The sequence below is a fragment of the Mus caroli genome, chromosome 2 (genome assembly GCF_900094665.2).
Source record: "Mus caroli chromosome 2, CAROLI_EIJ_v1.1, whole genome shotgun sequence".
In the NCBI taxonomy this organism is placed as follows: domain Eukaryota; kingdom Metazoa; phylum Chordata; class Mammalia; order Rodentia; family Muridae; genus Mus; species Mus caroli.
In genome coordinates this window covers 113,633,865-113,655,382 of record NC_034571.1, presented here as the reverse complement: position 1 = coordinate 113,655,382, position 21,518 = coordinate 113,633,865, and the positions used below count along the sequence as shown (strand labels likewise).

Sequence of the window (21,518 nt, the reverse complement as noted above, 5' to 3'; positions counted from 1 at the left end):
AGCAACTTTTTTTTGTAGTGCTGGGGTTTGAACCCAGGGCCTCAAAGTATTGGAAAGTACATATTCTAACACTGAGTTACATTCATTGTCACCCTTTTTTTTTTCTCCTAATAAAAAATGTTACTGATTAGCTAGATCAGTAAACTTGGAAATTTTTCTTGACCCAATATTAAAAAATAATCATTTCATAATCATGCAGGAAGATTCTAACAGTTGATAATTGTTTATAAAAGTCAGGTGTATCATTTTGATGAGAACAGTATATTAAGTACTGTGATAGAAATTGATTATAAATAAAGTGACAGCTTGGTGAGGTGACACTGGCTAGTTGTATCAGCACTCAGGAGCCTGGGGAAGGAGGAGTACTGAAAGTTCAAGACCAGCATGAGCCAGGTATGGTGGTACATGCCTTTAATCCCAGCACTGGGGAAGCAGAGCAGGCAGATCTCAGTGAGCTAGAGGCCAGCCTGGTGTACATCCGGAGCTCCAGGACAACCAGGGCTATATAGAGAGATCCTGTTTCAAAAAACAAACAAACAAAAAAACTAGCCTGAGTTACATAGTGAGACACTTTCTTAAAACAAACCAACCAACCAACCAACCTCACACCCCAAGATTAGAAATGTTCTGATGTCTTGGATTTGCTAGTGCTCTAATTTTTCTAATCTGGTAGTTCATTTTCTAGGGAATCTCCTGTGTGTATGACTTCCAAAGATATAAACACATGTTCTATGTTTGATTTGCTTTTTTAGACATAGAAAATAGAAGCTAACAAGCTGGTTTAGGGCTCTCTTCAGAACAGGCATGGTGTCTGTTTTTAAGTCATATTTAAGGAAGTGGGAAACCAGATTCTATGCCTTCAAGTTTATTTTTAATTTTTGCCAGTGCTGAAGATTGAACCCAGTGCTTTGTAATATATGTCCTAGACAAGAAGTCCTCTACCATGAATTATATATCCCCAGACACTACTTCTTGACAAGGGTGTGTCAAGGTTACATTTCCTTGTGCAATACGAAAAGTTTTCTGTACCTCATATTAAAGAAGATGGGAACGAGAGATACTTTAGTTGTTGTCTTTAATGTATGTGCCCTCAGCATACTATGTTACCTGTGAGTTAGTTAATGTCTCAGAACAAATGAAGGTATCTTAGAGCTTTGTCAAGGTTAAAAAAATTATTATTCTACTATTGTTCAAATGACATAATAGGAATAGACTAAACAATCAACATAGATTTTTTTTAAAGAAATACTGTCATTTACTTAAAGTTCTTTTGTGTCATCAAATAATAAGTTGCCAATCAAAATTACAAAAACATACCCTTAGTGCTTATTGTGTTTTGTTTGTTTGCTTTGAAGCAGTCTTATGTTGTCCTATTTGTCCCTGAATACCTGGGCTTAGGTGAGCCTCCCAGCCTCATCTTTCAGCACAGCTTAGTTTTTAAGTTTGCATTAGGTTTTATTTCGTGGACAACATACAAAGAACCACAAGTAGCAGCTAGAGCCCCACAAGGAATGGCACATTTGACTGTATAGTTCTGGAACCTGGTTCCATTCTGCTCTCACCCTGTAGTTCCTTATCTTACTCCCCTCTCATCACCAAACAAATTTAAAATAGCTGTGGTCTGAGCATGCAAAGCAAACACTGTAATTAGGCTCTAATTATATAGTTAGGACTTTGCTAAGCACTATGTAAAGAAATAAGTTAAGTGGCCTCTCTTTGAAGAAGCCTTGTGTGTGGTGAAGCAGGATACTGGCAGTGAAGAGTTAAGCAAACATGAAGCTGGATGTGCTGCACATTCCTATAGTCCTCGCTCTTAGAGGTGCAGGCAGGAGTATCAGGAGTTCAAGGTCACTGTTTGAGGCAGGCCAGCCAACCAATTCTTAATCCCAGCCGAAGAAAACAAGACCTCCCAGCATGATGCTGAATGCTGTTTTAGCCAGCCTGGTCTACACTGTTCCAAAACAGCCAAGGCTACATCATAGAGATCTCATCTCCAAAACAGAACCAAAACGTTACTCACCATGATTTAAGAGACAGTGATAATCCAAGGTATGGCTTGATAAATTTGCTAATTGGAAAGATAAACAAATAATTTTCATAGAAATTCAGATGATAATTGGCCTAAAGGGTATGTACTTCAGTTGTGTAGTGCATAGGGCTATGGGTGTGATCCCTTTGTGCCACAGGAAGAAAGGGACAGAGGGATAGAGCATAGATGCAGTACTCAGTGAAAATGCTAGTGGAGAAGGAAGTAGGGCATGACAGGAGCATGAGCCTCTTGGAAGGATTAGGCTCTTGGGCCTCATGCCTTTGGTGATAATTTCATACATTACATCACATTCTTAAGGTTTGCTGATATTATAAGAAGACATAGCTTTAGGAAGTAGAAGACTGGCTTCTTGGCACATCTTGCTTATCACTACTTGCACATTACTCACCTCAGAATTTCAGAGCCCTTTTCAAGTCCAATTGTGCTTAGATTTCAGAACCTATTTATGATACTCCAGTATTCTGATGTTCTCCAATTAAGCTAGCATTTAAGGTGTTGATGAAAGCATTATGTTGATTACAGCTTCTTTTGAAGTGTAGATGGATAGCAGTGTTCTCTGAGAGAGTGTAGAACCCCTCTTTGCTTGTGTGGATCCTGTTAGTCCTGCTACAGAGATGGGAGTGCAAGATTGAGTGCTGGCTGCTCATCCTAACCTCCCTCTTTACCCTTAGACTAGATTGATCCTATATAAGATTTTAAATGCCAAAACGACTTCATTGTTTAAAAAGGCTGCAAATGACTACTTAAACACTGTGCTTTTGTGACAGTTTTGATGCTAGCTGTAGATCTTTAATAATTATTTATAACTGAAATTATTTCATTGCTTTATGTAGACAAATCTGTAGGACAGTGTTAATATCATCTTCTGTATGTTTCTGTGTGTTTTTCTTGCTGTATAAATGACTTAACAATATTGAAATCATTTATCATAAAGTAGGAATGGAATAAAATTACATGTTTTCTACATTTAAAAGATGAACTGGCTTCCAGTTAGAATCTTTGCATAATTTTGAGTGTGTTTTTGTTTTGTTTTCTGTGCAGTTAAGAAAGATTGGAGGTGGGGGCTTTGGAGAAATTTACGATGCCTTGGACATGCTCACCAGGGAGAATGTGGCACTGAAGGTGGAGTCAGCTCAGCAGCCAAAGCAGGTTCTGAAGATGGAGGTTGCTGTGTTGAAGAAACTGCAAGGTGAGTTGTTTTGAATGATATGCAGTGAAGTTTTGGATGATAGTTTATAAGTGTTTCGATCTTCCCTGGTTAAATTCTCTATACTAATGGACTACTCTGGTGTTAGCTAGTTATAAACACACTGAGTATGTTTGTGTTGAAGGCTTTATTTTATAATAGAAATGTATGATTGCTAGAGTAATTTAATTGAGCTTTTCACAATAAGGGTAAGAGACAATTAGGGTCACCCTACTGTTCTAGAAAGTGCTGTGGTAACATTTGCATCTTCCTTTGAACCAATCATAAAAACCTCTGAGACATTTCTGCACTTGCCTTTGTGTGTTAAACAATCATGAGTCACATTATGGAAGCTGTCTTCAAGTCATGCTGCAAGGTGGATTAAAAATGATAAGTAAGGCTGTTTTTTTTTCTCATTAAGTAGTTTCAGAGCATAGCTCATCACTTTTGAAGTTGATCTTACTACCCAAGTACCTATATTCTTACTACTAAGGACAAATCATTTTTTCTGATGTCAATCTGATAGTCATGCAAAACCCTGAATTTGTTGCTAGTGTCTTGTCATCTCTGTGGTGTGTTTCATGGTGCACTGTTGTATTACTAATATCAAAGTTACATAAGGCTGATAACCATTCCTCCTTGTCCTAAGATCTCTAGTCAGAGTTTTTCTACTGGTAGTTTAACTATAAATCTTTCAAACTCGTTTTTAGCTCAAATTTAGCTTTCCCAAGGGACAGTACATCAGGAAAATCTTAGATCACTCAGCCCCCATTGTCACTACTAAAAAACAAAGATTCAGAAAAGGAAAAACAAAGAAAAGGATGTCTCGTTCATGTTCTCAGTCCCACCCCTCCCCCTTTCCTCCCCAATTGTTCTCAGCTCAATGTAGAAGCCACGGATGCGTGCTCCTGGACTGCCTCTCCCAGGGCTGCAGAGCCTAAGTGATTGCCTCTTAGTGATGAGTCCATAGGGCATAGATAGCAGCAGCTGCTTAGCCCAGTCAGTGCAGCCTCACCAGTCTATCCCCTTGGTCTGTCATGGTCCTGTGAGACAGGAGACACTGCCACTTCAGGACCTCTGGTGACTTTGGCCTTGATTTAGTAATATTACATTGTGATAAAGCCTAGAGATTAGTTTAATAGGTTTTATGAGTAAAACTGTCACTGGAGCTTGTTTTATGAGAAACTGTTAGGCATTTGTGTTCTTCATTTTATCATTTAAAGTTACTATCTAAAATGTTTTTTTGTGAGCTTATGCCTATATGAAGCCTATTCCTCAGACCCCTTACTTTCCACAAATGCATAGGTTTTTAATCTTCTGGTCTATATTTCAGTAACAAGGATCAAGGACCACCTAATGTAAGCCTTCTGCAGTGCTTATGCTTCACAACTTCTTTTTGAGGATGTTTTGATAGACATTTGCTTTGCTGGTGGCATGATGTGGCATGGAATGGATCCAGTGTGTAAGCCTAGCCTCCTGTGTCCCATGCTGGCCTTGATCTATGTAGCCAAGGATGATTTTGCACCGCTGATCCTCTTGTTTCCCACCTAACTGATGGGATTACTGATGAGTACTATACCTGGCTCTCCATGGCAAAAAGGCAGCTTCCCTGGGTAGAGCTGACAGCAGCACTAAGCTGTAGACACAAACAGTTGTTTAAAGGGTGGCATTGACTGGCACATCATGTCCTTTTAGCAAAAAAAAAAAAAAAAACCAAAACCAGCTTCCCTGCTAAGACTTAGCCACAGGCTCTTGACCTAGCTGACAGTACCAGATGTGAAATCCTTCCTGTGGAATGTGTGTTAAATCTGATCTAAAATGGTCTGTTACTCATATAACACTATTCTATATTGTTATTATTTTATTTTATTTTGGTTTTTTTTGAAACATGGTTTCTGTGGGTAACCCCTGGTTCTCCTGGACTTTTATAGACCAGGCTGGCCTCAAATTCAAGATCTTCCTGCCCCTGCCACCCTAGTGCTGCTATTAAAGGCATGCACCATCACACATGCCCAGCTTGGCACAGTTTGTTTTGTTTTGGTTTGGTTTGGTTTGGTGTTGGATTCCCTGGGACAGGAGTTATGACAGTTGTTTGCTGCCACGTGGGCTCAAAGAATTGAACCCAAGTCTTCTAGAAAAGCAGCCAGTGCTCTTAACCACTGAGCCATACCTCTAGCCCCACAATTCTTAATAAAGTGATAACAGACTTGCCACTTTTGTATCAGTGATCTCAGCTTGCCTGGCCAGTCGGTCTTACTGCACAGGGTCCACCCCTCGGGAAGACTGTTGGTGACAGTGCTCTCCTAGCAGCCTGCATAGCTGCTTCCAGCACTGTGAAGGCTACCTAGTAGGGAGGAAGCTTTCCAGCCCAGTTCTAGCTTGATTTCTGTATGTCTTGTGTGCAAAGCTAATTACATCTTTGGCTATAAGGGCTTGCCATGTGGTTCTAGTGGGCAGCTACCAATAGTGGCAATAACTTTTACTATTTGGGGAGGAGGGGGGTTTCAGGAGCTTTCTTGACCAGCAACTTGTCAAGAGGTAGCCTATCTCTGGCACTGGGATTTTTATTTAATGATACGTGGTTTCTGGGAACATCTTTATCCACTCAACACAGAATAGGCACCTCCATTGAAATTCCTTAAAATTTTCAAAAGATTTATTTTATCTGTGTGAGTGTGAATACTTGTGCTTGCATATGTGTGCACATGTGCATGTGTGTTAGTAGTCACAGAGGATAGAAGAGAGCATTGGATCTCCTGAAGTGGAGTTATAAGTAGTTGTGAGCCACCTTATGCCAGCACTGGGAACTAAATTCTAGTCTGGTACAAGATCAGCAAGCTCTCAACTATTTTCAGCCTCATTAAATTGTGTGTGTATGTGTGTGTGTGTGTGTGTGTGTGTGTGTGTGTGTGNGAGAGAGAGAGAGAGAGAGAGAGAGAGAGATCAGCTCATTATGGATCAGATTTCCTTGAGGCTTTTTCATGTATTTCGGTTGACTACCATCTCCTGCTCTCTCTCCTCCCTCATCACCCTTCATCTCCTCCCCACTTAACCCTTTCCTCTCTAGAATTCCTCTTGTGTTTTTACTTGAATCAAGTACATTTTACTTACCTCCCGACAGAGGGAATCTCTGGAATCGTCCTTTCTAGTTTTCCTGGTTCTGTAAGTACTTGCTCTCACAGAAGTGTGCATATGTTAGGGAAGCTAGGTTCCATATATGAGAGAGACATAGTGTTTTTCTTTCTGAACCTGAGATATTCCACTCAGTATACTATTTTCTAGTTCCATTCACTTGCCTCCAGATTTCATGATTGCACATTTATAGCTGAATATATGCCATTGTGTATACATACTCCATTTTCATTATCCATTCCTCACTTGATGGACGTGTTGGCTGTCCATTTCCTTGGAGTTGTGATGTGAGCAGTAGAAAACAAGGCTGAGCGAGTGTCTCTGTGGTGAGACACTGTGGTGGTCATAAAAAAGTGTTCCTAGTTTAGTTTGTTGAGAAACTTCTACAGCAGTTTTCATAATGGCTGAACAAGTTTGCATTGTGACCTACAGTGAATAAGGGTTTACCCTCCTCACACTTCTCACAACCTCATCAACACTTTCACCATTTGTTCTCATGAAGGAAAACACTTCTCCATCCAAAAACAGGTGTGGGTTTATATAGCTAAGTCCTCTATTATATTCTCTTGATGTGTGTGTGTGTGTGTGTGCGTGCGTGCATTGTGTGTATTTGTGTTTGTTTTGGCTAATATGCTGTTATTACTGTTTTTGTAGTATAATTTGAAATCAAGTATAGTGATACTTCCAGTATTAATTTTTTATACTTAGAAGAATTGTTTTGGAGTTTTGGATATCTGGGTTCATGTATGTGTTCAAATAGATTTTTTTTAATTATTATTTTTTGTCTATTATGTGTTTTAAAGACTAAGTCTGTATATGTAACTCTTGTTACACATGTGTCCTTGAACACAGAGATACACCTCTCTGCCTTCCGAATGCCTGAAAATAATTATTTTTCCTTTTATTTTTGAGATTATATACTTCTTCCCTCTCTTTTTTCCCCTCCAAACTCTCCCATATACTCATTGCTTTCTGTCGAATTCATGGCCTCTTTCCTTTAATTTCTACATGCAAATATGTGTATGTATTACATATATTCCCAGCTATATTGCCGAGTCTATATAATGTTACACATATGTATGTTTTCAGGGCTGACCATTTGATATTGGACAACCAATTGGTATGTGCTTCCCTGGGGAAGACTATTTCTCCCACTCCCAGCATTCCTTAGTTGCCTGTAGTTCTTTGTGTAGGGTTGGGGCCTTGAGTCCTTCCCCTCTGCCCCGACTCCTAGCATCTTTAATATGCCTTTGTGCCCTCACTCAGCGCATGTTTAGACAGTCACATTAGTGAGGCTTTATGGGTGCAGCTTCTGGCGTTACTGGAAGACACAAAACCACAGCAAGATCCTGTGGCTCTTAAAATCTTTCTGCCTCTTCTTCCACAATGTTCCCAAAACTTTAAATTTAAGAGTTATTTGTAAATATATTCATTGGTTATGGGCCTTACAACTCTGAATTTGATTGGTTGTTTTATGTCATGGTCTCTGTATGTTGCAAAGACAAGTCTCCTTCATTAGGGTTGACAATACATTTTAAGAATTTTTTTTTTCTGTTTCTGTGAAGAAAGTCACTGGGATTTTGATGGGGATTACTTTAATCTGTAGATTGCTTTTGGTAAGACAGTAATGTTGGGCTGGTGAGATGGCTCAGTGGGTAAGAGCACCCGACTGCTCTTCCTAAGGTCCAGAGTTCAAATCCCAGCAACCACATGGTGACTCACAACCACCCGAAATGAGGTCTGACGCTCTCTTCTGGTGTGTCTGAAGACAGCTACAGTGTACTTACATATAGTAAATAAATAAATCTAAAAAAAAAAAAAAGACAGTAATGTTTACAGTGAGTCTTTAAATCTATGAATGTGGTAGGTCCTTCCATCTTGTTTTCCTCAATTTCTTTCTTCAGTGTTTTACAGTATTTTCATTGTAGAGGCCTTCTATATCCTTGCTTAGGTTTATTCCAAAGTTATTTTTGTTTTTCTTTGTTTGCTTGGTTTCTAGACTATTACTGTGACACTACCAAAAGCAACTTGTAGAAGAAAGGATTTGTTTTACTTTACAGCTTTTACAGTCCATCATGAAGGGAAGTGGGATCAGGAATTCAGGCCATGGAGCAACGATGCTTACCTGCTTGCACAGATGGTTTCTTACACCATCTAGGACCACTTCAGAGGGATGGAACAACCCAACCTGGGTTGGACCGTCCCACATCAATTATTAATCAAGAAAATGCTTTACAGCCTCATCTACAGCCAATTCATTGGAGGCATTTTCTCAGTTGAGGTTTTCCTTTTCTAGATAACCTTAGCTTATGTTATTTTGACAAACAAACAACAAAACAAATCACCCCCAAAAAACAACAACAAAAAAATCTAACCAGCGCAGGCTGTTATGAATTTAATTGTTTCTCTGATTTGTTTTTCAATTTGTCATTATTATATAGGAAAGCTAATAGCTATGTGTGTTAATTTTATATCCTGCCACTTTGCTAAAAGGTTTATTAGCTCTTAGTGTTTTCTAGTGGGTCTTTAGGTGCTCATATATAGAGTGATGTCATCTGCAAATAGATACTCTGACATCTTCCTTTCCTATATTTATCCCTATCATTTGCCTTTCTTGTCTCTTTAAGACTTATAGTACTACATGGATGGATTTGGTTTGTTGTTTGTTTGTTTGTAGACTCCTTCAAGTATTTTTTGTAGATCTGGCTTAGGGTCATAAATTCCTTTAGTCTGGTTTTACCATGGAGCCTTTATTTCTCCTTCAGTTATAACAAACATCTTTATTAAATGTAATAATCTGGATTGGCAGTAATTGTCTTTCCAAACTGGAAAATAGGACAAGGAGATGGCTCCATGGGTAAAGGCATTTACTACCAAGCTCCATGACCTGAGTTCAATAATAGAGTCCCATATAATGAAAAGAGAGAACCGACTCCTGCAAGTTGTCCTCTGACCAACACACATATGCCCTGGTGCTCACACCTTTACTACACACATTAAATAAATAAATGTAAATTTTTAAAGGGTGAGAAAAATTAAAAATATGTCTGTCCAGGTTGTTCTCCTGGGTTTTAAAAAGTTGCAGTTAAACAGTCTATTATTGTAGGTGTCTGGCTTTATATGTGGCTTGTGTTTCTCTCTTGCTGTAGTCAGCATACTTTGTTATAATTTAATATGATAGGGGCAAGGTTCTGGTTTTGTCTGGTGTCCTAAACGCCTCCCATATCCAGATATGGATTGACATGACCTTTCCTAAATGTCATTACTGTAGGGTTTTTGGAGGAGTTACACTGTCTTGGCTTTTCTTGTTCTTCATTGTAATTTACCTACAATTAATGTAATTAATGTAAATTATATTACATTGGGCTTTAACATCTAGAATTCTTTCTTTGCTTGGTTTATTTTTTAAATCAGCTATATTCTTTCCATTAGTGTATTTGCAAGTTCATATAGGAGAAGTTGGGATGCTGCTAGTCTGCAGATTTTAGAGACTGTTGGAGCTATGGAAGTTTATAATTAAAGAACCGAAGCATGAAAGAAAAAAGAAGGGTGTGGGTGTAAGAGGGAGGGTGAGCTGGGTGGTGGTGGCAGTGGTGGCTGCAGTGGCAAAAGAATTTAATCCCTGTACTCAGGAGGCAGAGGCAGAGGCAGGCAGATCTCTGAGTTCCAGGACAGCCTGGGCTACACAGAGAAACCTTGTCTTGAAAAACCAAAATAGAAAGGAAAGGAGAGACGTGGGGAGAGTATATGAGATTGGACGCAGAGTATAGTATGGAAAGAATGCCTTATAGTAAATTAGGTGAAGAAACAAGACAAGTCTGGAAACCTAAAAGAGCAACATATAAATAAAACTATGAACGGAGAAGGTCTCTGATTTCTCTGGTTCTAATATGTTGTGTGCTGGAGGGACAGGTGGAAGCTGTTGGTCTCAGCAGCCTCCGTATTTTTGGGGTTCTGGCATGTGGCGCATGGGGTGGGTGTGGGTGGGTGGGGAACCCTTCAATCCCTGCTGTCCTCTGTGGCTCTGGATCCTCAGGCCCAGTGTGTGAAGAGCAGAGCAGCCCTTCCCTTGCAATTCTCTTGCTCTCCCAGACTGCTTGATTCTGCCAGAGAGCATGCTTCCTGCTGGGCTGGGAATCTCTACAGGAATCTCCCCAGTGCTAAGTTCGTTTTCCCTCTGGTTTTTCAAGACTACGTAGCCCTGGCTGTCCGGGAACTCACTCTGCAGACCAGGAACTCAAAGATCCCCCTGCCTCTGCCCCCTGAGTGCTAGGATTAAAGCCATGTACCACTACCACCTGGCAGTTGAAAGTTTCTTTTTTTCCCCCAACATAATATTTTTTATTGATAATTGGGAGTTACACATAATGCAGTCACATTTACTTCCTAGTCTTCCCAGGTCCACCCCCTCTTTCCTTCTGGCTTCCCCCAAAGAAAAGAAGAAAAGAAAAAAGAAGAAAAATAGATAAATCCAATTTGTATTGCCCATATACTCACTGAAGCATGGTCAAACTCCCAGTGGCCAACCCCTTAAAGAAAACTAAGTCCTTAGTGGACAGCTATTGTCTATATTTAAACTTTTCATTTATAGTCACTTATGCTCATAAATAAAATAGCACAAAAAATTTTTTTTACGAATCTAGGGTAACTTTTCTAATTGTTGTTGTTGTTGTTGTTGTTGCTGTTGTCGTCATCATTAGTATTTTGAGACAGGGTCTCTCTGTGTAGCCCTGGATGGCTTAAAACTTGCTATATAGATCAGACTGGCCTGAAACTCATAGAGATCTATCTCTGCCTCTGCTTCTGCCTCTGCCTTCCGAGTGCTGGGATTAAATTAAAGGTTTACACTACCATGCCTTCCAGATTAAAACACACAACCTTTATATTTTATAATAAACCTTAGTCAGCTCTAAAACTGGGCAAATAAACACTATCTAAGCTACTAGTTTTACCTCCCTATCAACAACCCTGAGTTATGACTTGCCATTTTCCAAATGGACCGTTCCAACTCCAGCTGTCCAGCCCACAAGGCCAGTTCTTTTGATCCCTTATACCATAGCGACCTTACTCTGTTCCTCTCCTTCTCCTTCCTTGTGGTCTCTCCTCAGACCCCAACCCTAGGAACCCAGACCCTGCCCTGCTCTCTTCTGCCCAGCTGTAGGCATCTTTATTCACCAATCTGGGATAACTTGGGGGGGCAAGGTAACATAGCATCACTTGTGTATGTTCAGATTCTCTTGTTCATAGCAGCTACCAGGCCTTTGGGGCCAGTATTTAGCATTACAGTGCATAACAGAAGACCAGGCCTCAATAGATGTCTAATTAAGTAGCAAACACAGTGACAAATCAGAGAAAGATTTGACAGAATAGGGTATGCCCAACTCTCAAGAGAAGAGAGAGGAAAGGGAAGGAGGCAGTTTTACCTGTACAGAGACCGGTTGCAGAGAGAGAACAAACTAGACACAGGTTAAGACAGTACAAGCCAGAGAATAAGAAGCCAGAAGATTGGACTGGAGAGATGGCTCAGCAGTTAGGAGCACTGACTGCTCTTCCAGAGGTCCTGAGTTCAATTCCCAGCAACCACATGGTGGCTCACAACCATCTGTAATGAGATCTGATGCTCTCTTCTGGTGTGTCTGAAGACAGCTACAGTGTACTCATATAAATAAAATCAATAAATCAGAAAGAAAGAAAGAAAGAAAGAAAGAAAGAAAGAAAGAAAGAAAGAAAGAAAGAGATGAAAAGAAAGAAAATTTGCCCCAATTCCTTAAAAAAAAATAAAAATAAAAAAGCCAGAAGATTAGAGCATAATGCCAAAGTTAGTATAAGGCCAAGCAGAGCAATTCAGTCAGAAATTGAGAGACGCTAGATTGAATCAGTCAGCTTGAAGAGGAGTTTGAGCCAGAACAGCTGAGTTGAAGCAGCCAGCCAGAGTTCAGAAAGAGCTAGAAAGGGTGAGCATATTCAGCAGCAAGTCTCAAGAGGCTGAAAACACTGTAGACCTAGTAAGACTGTACAGAAGCTAGAAGCTTCCAGGACTAGGCCTAGGTTAACAGAAAGACTTGGAGATAACAATTACAACAGGCAAATAAAAGTTACTGTTACGTGGCTCTGTGTGGCTTCACACAGTGAAACTATTGAGTACCTTAACAGTGATTGCTTCTTGGTACCAGGGCCCCTGGCATCTGGATTTTTAAAATAAAAAATAGTTGCAATCTTGGCCAAATGAGACAAAGAGACCAGAAACTTATTTATGCAGGACCAATCTTGAGCAAGTTGACCTGGAGCTAGCTAGCACTGTCCTCTCCAGAGCCCAGCAGAAGGCAGCTCTGCAGCATCATACATGTTCATCTGATTTGGTAATCATTCTTCCATTGTACCTCAAAAAATGACCAGAATGAAGAAAGCATCTGTACTGAAAAGACCTTTTAATATTCATTGCCAAAGCTCTCACTCAGCTCGAGACAAACTTGGACTTTCAGAATTTCAGGGAACTTAGATATTTTTGTGTTTTTGTTTTTAAGAAGGAATAAGTAACTGAAAGTGAAAAAGAAGAGGAGCTGGGATGGTGAGCTCTTTGGAAGCATGCTGCCTGACAAATGGATTGTACTGGCCTGCACTATGATTTTTTTTATATTGCCATTGGTTTGTTTTTTTTTTTTCACTATAAATCAGATTCAAAATTGGTTAGTCTTATGAAATCAGCACCCACTTTCAACAAGTTGAACCAAATGTATCATATTCACCATTTATAGCTAGGCCTAGGGTATATCTCAGTAGAATGCTTGCCTTGCATGCTCAAAGCCCATGGTAGAAAGTCTTAACAAAGAAACAAACGACCCATAGAAGAACAAAGTGAGATATGCAACACTGAGAAATACTCTATAGGTAAGAGAATCTTAATGGATGGGATCCGTAATAGATTGGACATGACAAATGAGGCAGCAAATTTAAAAATGTATCAATAGAAATTAATAGAAGAAAAAGAGGTTTAAAAATATGAGCAGCCTCTTTGACCTATAACAGCACCAGAGGATCTAGCAGAAGATCTAGAAGAAGAAAATGAGTTTGGAGTAACAAAAACATGGAAAGTAACAGAGCATGGTCATGCATACATTTAACCCAACACTCAGGAAGCAGAGGCAGGCAGATCTCTGGGGATTCAAAGCCATCATGATCTACATACAAATTACAGGTCACTCGAAGTTATAGAGTAAGACCTGTCTCAGACACACACACAGAGTTTCTGAAGAAATAATGGCAGTGAAAAAGGAGCTGGGCAGAATGGTGTATGTCTGCAACTCCCAGATATTAGGAGATAGAGGGAGGAAATCATGAGTTTGAGGTCAAGGAGAAAGCAACCCACAAACAAACAAAAAGAAGAATTAAATTTATTTCTGTTTGTATATAAATCTAAAAGAATACACACACACACACACACAATTCTTAAAATATACAATTTAGCATAATGCCTGGGGTCAGATCACAGAGAGTAATCAGATTGGGGGGGTTGTTGTTGTTTTGTTGTTTTTTTAAGTAATAAATAATTGAAGACTGAATTAAAACACAATTTCAAAAAGTATATATGTATGTGTGTGTGTGTGTGTGTGTGTGTGTGTATATGTATGTATATATATAAAACTTCTGATCTGAAGTATAGAATGTAGAGTACTATTAAAAGAATCAAAGGCTGGGAATGGTAGTGTTTGCCTGTAATCCCAGTACTTGAAAGATAGGCACAGGAGGGTCAGGAATTCAAGCTCATGTTTATCTATATGTCAGGTCTACAGCCTGCCTGGGCTATGTAAGATCTGCCTCAAAGCAAACCAAAGCAAAAACAGGGCATCAGATTAAATTACCTTGGTTCCTCTCTTTTCTCTTTCCAGGTCTTGATTTGGGGTTTAGAAGGCCCTTGAGCTCACTTTGTTAGCCCATGCTAGCCTCAAATTGTTGATCCATCTGCCTCTGTTTCGTAAGTGCTGTGATTATAGATGTACATCCACTGCACTGGACTTCCCAGAAACATTTTCTGTAGAAAGATAAAGACCTAGAATTGCCAAAACAATGTAAATGAATGAATGAATGAATGAATGAATGAATTTTTAAAACCCCTTAAACTATAGATAAAATTTTTGTTTGTTTGTTTGTTTGTTTGTTTGTTCTTGAACAGGGTTTTTCTGTATAGTCCTTGCTGTCCTAGAATTAGGTCTATAGACCAGGTGGATTTGAATTCAGAGATCCACCTGCCTCTGCCTTCTAAGTGTTTGGATTAAAGGCATGTAGCACCACTGCTTGGCTCTACAGATAAGATTTTAAGTGCTATCTCAGCAACAAAATTGAATATGTGTGATAATATATAGCATATTAGCTTGGCTGAGGTAGTTCACAATGTATATGTATTTGGAATCATTGTATTTACATAAAATATTTGTCAATTATGGTATATTAGCATAAAAAAGAAGAAAATGTTTTAAACCAGTACAAAGCATAATCAAAATTGCATTGGCAAATGGATAGACATGCAGATAGTGGAAGAGAAAAGGGATTTTAGAAGTAGACCCACATAGGAGCTGAGGTGGACTTCAGGGCTAGAGACCTTGTCCAGGCCTTGCAAAGCCCCCAAAATCAATCCAGCACTATAGACACTCAAATACAAAATAATAAACTTCAACCTATTCTCCATACATTATAAAAAATAAGGTGAATCTTCTAAATAGGATCTTTTTAAAACCTATATATTTTGTAGAAAACAAAAACTCTTTATGATCTGATTTTGCAAAGAAGTTCCCTGGATGACACTAAAATCATGATTCATAAAAAAAGAGAAAATGATGGATTATCCTGTGTTAAATTAAAAGGTCTGTTTGAACGATACCATTAGGATGAAGCCAGGGTGCCACATGTGGGCACATACCTGCAATCACTGCACTTTGGTTACTGAGGCAAGAGGAACAAAACTTTGAGGCAGGCTTAGGTTATGTAGTAAGTTTGAGGAGGCCAGCCTGGGCTGTACAGTGAGACCATTACACTGTCTCAAACAAAAAGGGAAAGAAAAGGCAGGTTATAGACTGGGATTAAGTGTTTGAAGTCGTGTATTTGTAAAGGACTGATGGAATGTGTCAAATGTTCTGAAAATGTAATACTAAGAACAATATTTTCATGAAAAAATAATAGACATTAGTAGGCAAATTTAAGGATATAGAGATTTTAATGTAACTCTTTTTTAAAAGATTTATTTATTTTATGTATATGAGTACATCATTGTTCTCTTCAGACACACCAGAAGAGGGCATCAGACCACATTACAGATGGTTGTGAGCCACCATGTGATTGCTGGGAATTGAACTTGGGACCTCTGGAAGATCAGACCTCTTAACTGCTGAGCCCTCTCTCCAGTTCCTAATGTAACCCTAAATGTTAGAAAAATACAAAGTGTGATACCATTGCACCCCATTAGAATAGCTAAGTTAGTAGCATTCTCTGGATAGGACTCATATGTGAGGTTTTTTTCTCTCCTGTGGTAGAGATATTTGAAATTTTGCTAGGATACATCTTTAGTTTCGTCTGGTTTCTTTAGCTGTGGAGCAGGTGGGTAGCAGGAGTCGATGCTAGACTGGCAAAGCTCGTCTGGTGTGGCCGTCTCTGTGGCCTCCAGCTTCTGCAGAGTTAGAGTATTTGCCTTTAGTTGACCGGCAGTGGATTCCTTAAGTCTCAGAACTTTCACATTTCTGGAGGTTCAGAATTTTTTCTTCAACTTTTGTGTATGTGTCTATGTCTATGGCATGTTTGTGCAGATGTGTGTGCGTATACCTGCCTGTGTCAGCCCATGTGGAGGACCAGGGAGACACTGGGTATCTTCATCTTTCATTCTCTTCTTTAGTCACTAAAGAGGTGGTCTCTCACTAAACCTAGAGTTCACTGCTTTAGCTAGGCTGGCTTACCAGCAAATTCCCAGTTTAGCTCCCAGTGCTTAGGATTTTTATATGAGTGCTGGGGATTTGAACTTGGGGTCTCACTCCTTGCACAACCAGCACTCTTACCCAATGAGCCATCTACAGCAGCCTCTTTCCTTGCTCTTAAAAATATCAGATGTATTTATTTAGTGACTGTGTGGGAGGGGTACATACATGTGTGCCACAGCATGTATGTGGAAGTCAGGGGACGGTTTACATGAGTCAGTTCTCTTCATTACTAGAGAGATCATTAGTTGAGGGCCAACCTGTATTTCTGATCTGTCTTAAAAATAAAAATTCAGGGGCTGGAGAAACCACTCAGTGTTTAAAGGCACTGGTTGCTTTTTCAGAGTACCTGGGTTTGTTCCTGTCACCTACATGGTGTCTCATAATTATCCCAGGGAACCCAAAGCACTCTGAGTCCTCCATAGGCCCCAGGCACGTACACAATGCACAGACAGGCAAAACACCCATATAGACAAAATAAAAGAATAAATATATCTCTTAAAATTAAGTCAAACAAAAAAAGAGGACTTGGAGTAATGAGAAGAGGTTTTTTGTTTGTTTGTTTTTTTTTTTTGGTTTTTCGAGACAGGGTTTCTGACAGGCCCTGGCTGTCCTGGAACTCACTTTGTAGACCAGGCTGGCCTCGAACTCAGAAATCCGCCTGCCTCTGCCTCTGCCTCTGCCTCCCCGAGTGCTGGGATTAAAGGCGTGCGCCACCACGCCCGGCGAGAAGAGTTTTATTACTACTCTTTGCTCAGTGATATAGTTTAGGCGTTACCTTTCATATCACCACTGACATTTGTATAACTGGAAGGTAAGGGTGCTTATTATTATTATTATTGTTTGTTTTTTGAGACACGGTTTCTCTGTGTAGCCCTGGCTTTCCTGGAACTCACTCTGTAGACCAGGCTGGCCTCGAACTCAGAAATCCACCTCCTTTGCCTCCCAAGTGCTGGGATTAAAGGCGTGTGCCACCATTGCCCAGCCACTTATTTTATTTTTTGTTTGGCATATCAGTGATCATTTCTCTCAAATATGCCCTATTGGGGTAGTGTAATGAAAAGCTAAAATGTTAAGAAAATCTTTTAGGTTGGTATCTGATTTTAAACAGTGAATTTAAAAGAAAAAAAAGAAAGGACATTACTACTCCTAGGTATGGTGGAGGAGTAAAATAATCTAGATGTTTTAGATTATTTTACATAAAAGGGAGAGTGTAGTCAGATGTAGATATTTGGGAGAGTGGGGAGTGAACATGACAAGACTGAGCCTTGAATGAATAGTGGGGAGGGGAGAGGAAGCGCCAGATCAAGAGACCAGGAGGATTAAGTGTAGATAAAAAGAAAACAGGTAGCAGGGCACTGGTAGAGCACACCTTTAATCCCACTACTTGGGAGACAGAGGCAGGCAGATCTTGGAGTTCCAGAACTGGCAGGGTACACAGGAAACCCTGCCTTGAGCAGGGGTTGCGGAGAGTGAGCAGATAATCAAAATAGCTGGATTATATATGGGAAGGGCAGCACAGCCTCTGGGCTGGAGAATTTTAGGATAGGAGGCAGGGTATGCTAGCTGTACCTTGTAACAGGTAGGAACTGAGGGAGAACCTGACAGCCTGGGCCGCTTTGATGTGTTAAATAGACACCACAGCCATTTCAAGCCGAACAGAAGTCTACACACTTACAGTATGGGACGGGTGGGAAGGCTCAGTGTAAAGGCAGCTGCTGCCAAGTGTGGTGGTTGATGTTCCAGCCCTGGGACCACGCGGTACAAGGAGAGAATCAACTCCTGCATATTATCCTCTGACCTTCAGACCCACACACACACATACAAATGCAAAAGTTAATTTTAAAAAGTCCTTGTAATATAAGTACAAGGCATTGTAAAGCAGTATTACAGCCATACGTGGTGGCGCATGATAGTGGTCTCAGCACTCAGGAGTTGTAGGCAGGAGGATTAAGTTCAAGACTAACCATGGCAACATAGTGAATTGGAGCCAGCCTGGGCAACATGAAACTCGACATTGTGAGACCTGGGTTAGCCAGGCCAATACTATAAGACCAAATATAACAAAAATGTTTTTATTTCCATGAGGTTGCGTTTATCTATTTTTAAAAATTGGTGACAGTGATGGAGAAACTATTACCTAACTGAAGACCACAGAGATTTATAATTGTCACTTATATTTTATATTAATCCATTTGAATAAAATTTTATGTGAATAAGGGGTCCAAATTCATTCTTTTTCTTGTGGATATCCAGTCCTGTTTTTCTGGCACCAATTAGGAGAAAACATTTTCACCACTGCAATGTTTTGACACCCTTGACAAAGATCAGTTGGCTAAAATTTAATGTTTTCCCATATTACTATTAAATACTATTATTTAATATCCATACATGTTATCTTAGTTAGTTTTCTATTACCGTGACCAAGGCAGCTTATAAAAGAAAACATTTAGTTGGGGGCTTATAGTTCCCAAGGGTTAGAGTCCATGACCATCATGGCAGGAACATGGTAGCAGGCAGGCAGGCAGGAATATGGCAGCAGGCAGGCAGGCAGGAGCATGGTAGCAGGCAGGCAGGCTAAAAGCTTCCATTCTGAACCACAAGCACAAGACAGAAAGTGAGAACTACCTGGGAACAGTGTGGGCTTTTGAAACCTCAAATCCCATTTCTCGTGATAAACCTCCAAAGTGCCACACCTTCTAACCCTTCCTGAACAGTTCAACCAATGAGGGACCAGGCATTCAGACATGTGAGTCTTTTAGGAACCATTCTCATTCAAACCACTGCACACACAAATGATGTGTTTAGATACAGTCACCCCCAATTCCCTCACCTCTACTTCCACCCCATCCCTGCACTTTCCTTCCCAACCTCATGGACTCACTCTTTTGTTAAATTTCATCTGTGTGAGTATTTTGTCTTCATACATGTTTGTGCATACATGTATGTGTATAGTGCCTGAGAGGCCAGGAAAGGTCATTGTACCTAGAGCTGGAATTACAGGTGGCTGGGAGCTGCCCTGTGGGTACTGGAGGTTGAGTCCTTCAGAAGGACAGCCAGTTCTCTTAGCTGCTAGGTCATCTCTTCGGTCTATGTTCCCTCGTTTAAAAAATAAATTAAAAAAAATAATAAATTAAGGGTAGGGAAGTGGGGAGGATCTGGTAGGAATTGGAGAAAGGGAAAATGTAATCAAAATATATTATATGAAAAAAATCCATTTGCAATAGAAAATATCCAAAAATGTAATACCCACAGAGTCCATTAGTTGTTCATAATTTATTTATATATACATATAGATACATTTACACACACACATTGAATTCAATATATATATGTATATATATGTTGAATGGGTGTGGGACCATTTGCTCTGAAGCATAGTTAGCCTCTATGAGACCATATCCCTGAAGTAAAATGATTTTTCTTCCTAGTAGCCATCAACTGCCAGTAGCTTTTCAGATAGGAGTAGGACTTCTTGAACCCTTCCCCACCCATGCTGAGATTTTGGCTGGCTTGATGTTGTGCAAGTCTTGTACATGCAGTGCTGTCATGTGTAGCGAATACTAGGTTACTACAGATCCACTCTATCTGGATAATCCCTGAGTCGCGCATGTGTGTGTGTGTGTGTGTGTGTATGTGTATGTGTGTGTGTGTGTGTGAGAGAGAGAGAGAGAGAGAGAGAGAGAGACAGAGACAGAGACAGAGACAGAGAGAGATAGAGATAGAGATAGAGACAGAAACACACAGAGAGAGGTCCTATTTAGAGCTGAGCACTCTATAGTTTCTCATTCTTGGCATGCTGACCACTTGTTGTTACTGTGCATCTACTACAAAAAGAACTTCTCTGATGAGGATTGAGAGATGGATTAATCTGGGTATAATGATAAGTCATTAGGAGTTCGTATAGTGGAATAATAGTAGTAGGGTCTTGTCTAGGACCTATATGATCTAGCCAGTGACAGGTTTTCATCCTGTTTAATGGTATCAAGCTTCAAGTCTGTCTTAAGGAACAAATTTTAAATCCAGTAAAACAAAACAAAACAAAACAGTGGCTGGTTACTCCGTCGTAGGTATTTTAGCTCACAGGGTTCACAGCTGGATAAGACTGATGACGACTTTTCTCCCCTGGTTGTGTGTGTAGACTCTTCCAGCACTATGAAAGCTAGCCAGTAGGAATGACGCTCCCAGGTTGGTACCAGCTTGAGTCCTCCATGTCATATTCAGGTATGTAGGTCTCACTGTCAAGTAAGGGTAGTCAAGAGCTGTGGTCATAGCCTGTAATGTTTGTGGTCGGGGGAAGATTCACAGGTTTTTAAGTTTGGATTTTATTTATTCATCAATACATTTATCCTTATGCTGTCTTGATTAAAGTTAATTATGTTATTTAGTAAAAATCTGAAGAATTTTGAGTACTTTAACTTTTTCAATATTATTTTTATCATTTCTGTCCCTTGTGATTTTATGACTTTTAAGAATCACCTTGCTCATTTCTGCAAAGAAGCCAGGTAGGATTTTAATAGGAATTGTATCACACATTTTTTTCATTATTTTTGTTAATCTATAATTTATCATGTTAGCTTTGTTTTTAAATTTTATATATATGCTATACATATATACATACATATATATATATACATATATACAATTTTTGTCTTGGGTTTCTGTTGCTGTGGTCAATACCATGAACAAAAGTAATTTGTGGAGGAAAGGATTTATTTCATCTTCTAATTCTCAAATCACACTCCATCACTGAGGGAACCCAGGGCAGGCACGAGTTCATACAGAAGCCATGGAGATGGGAAGCTGCTTACTGACCAGCTCCCCATCTTTTGCTCAGCCTTCTTTTTTTTTTTTATAGTACCCAGGACCACCTGTGAGCTAGGCCCTCCCACATTAATCATCAAACCAAATAATATCTTGCAAATTTGCCTACAGGCAATCTTCTGGGGACATTTTCTCAATTGTGGTTCCCTTTTTTCTAGCTTCTGTCAAGTCGGCAGCAGAATATTTTTGACTAGCCAGCAGTATTTTATTCATGTGTGTATGTGAACTAGCCAATGATATTTTATTCATGTGTGTGTGATAGTCCCTTTGTGAAGTTGTTTATTTCATTCATATGTGTGTGTGATAGTCACTTTGTGGAGTTGGTTACTTCATATGTGTGTGTGTGTGTGAGAGAGAGAGAGAGAGA

General features: G+C 39.7%; 1 protein-coding gene across 7 annotated transcripts in view; it reads left to right on the top strand.

The window, feature by feature from the left end:
• Positions 1-21,518, top strand: part of Ttbk2 (tau tubulin kinase 2) — a 121,126-nt gene that overhangs the window by 34,133 nt on the left and 65,475 nt on the right. For all 7 annotated transcript variants that reach the window (XM_021155969.2, XM_021155967.2, XM_029470485.1 and 4 more), the window contains one exon: positions 3,092-3,239. In XM_021155969.2, the coding sequence (XP_021011628.1) occupies positions 3,092-3,239 (148 nt within the window). The remainder of the gene's footprint in view (positions 1-3,091; positions 3,240-21,518) is intronic.